We start from the raw sequence: 601 nt of genomic DNA, 5'->3' as shown, positions 1-601 counted from the left end.
TTGAATATGTACGTGTAGTGTTCTAATAGGACTGTGAATCAGATGTTTACTGTATATTAGGAATGGAAGTTTTTAGGGAAAAAGATACTGATAAGAATTTTCAGTATATTCATGTATTTTCTCTACAGGGAAATCTTGGTACATTTATCATTACAAATGTACGCCTAGTTTGGTTTGCAAACATGAATGAACTGTTCAACATATCTCTGCCATATCTACAGATAGCATCCGTAAGTTACATGATGGTCTTAAGCTGGCGTAATTGTTTTAAATTAAACTGAAATAATAAGACAAAAAAAAGAGAGACTACCTGCAGAAAGATTGCGATTCACCATGTAATATATATATACATGATCATGGAAGTCTTACGTTCATTTTAATAACTTGAAATAGGTAAAAGTCCGTGAATCCAAGTTTGGCATGGCACTGGTGGTTGAAAGCACAGAAGCCAGTGGAGGTTATGTGCTTGGCTTCAGAATCGACCCTGTTGAAAAGCTTCATGAAGTACACAAGGAGTTATCGTCACTGTACAATGTGTATTCACAGTGTCCAGTCTTCGGCATAGAATTTGTTCTTCATGACAAGGTAAGGAAAGTATTTC

The 601-nt window shown here is 35.4% G+C and overlaps 2 protein-coding genes across 2 annotated transcripts in view; one reads left to right on the top strand and one right to left on the bottom strand.

Annotated features, from left to right (window-relative positions):
- LOC119585729 (Bardet-Biedl syndrome 5 protein homolog) overlaps positions 1-601 on the top strand; it is a 20,955-nt gene that overhangs the window by 4,310 nt on the left and 16,044 nt on the right. Inside the window, exons 6-7 of the mRNA XM_037934419.1 lie at positions 129-230; positions 394-585. Of these exons, the coding sequence (XP_037790347.1) occupies positions 129-230; positions 394-585 (294 nt within the window). The remainder of the gene's footprint in view (positions 1-128; positions 231-393; positions 586-601) is intronic.
- LOC119585730 (RNA polymerase II-associated protein 3-like) overlaps positions 1-601 on the bottom strand; it is a 49,814-nt gene that overhangs the window by 40,126 nt on the left and 9,087 nt on the right. The gene's annotated exons all lie outside the window — the stretch shown is intronic.

Source organism: Penaeus monodon, chromosome 20 (genome assembly GCF_015228065.2).
Source record: "Penaeus monodon isolate SGIC_2016 chromosome 20, NSTDA_Pmon_1, whole genome shotgun sequence".
NCBI lineage: Eukaryota > Metazoa > Arthropoda > Malacostraca > Decapoda > Penaeidae > Penaeus > Penaeus monodon.
The sequence above is the reverse complement of the archived record's forward strand: the minus strand, read 5'-3'. Positions and strand labels throughout refer to the sequence as shown.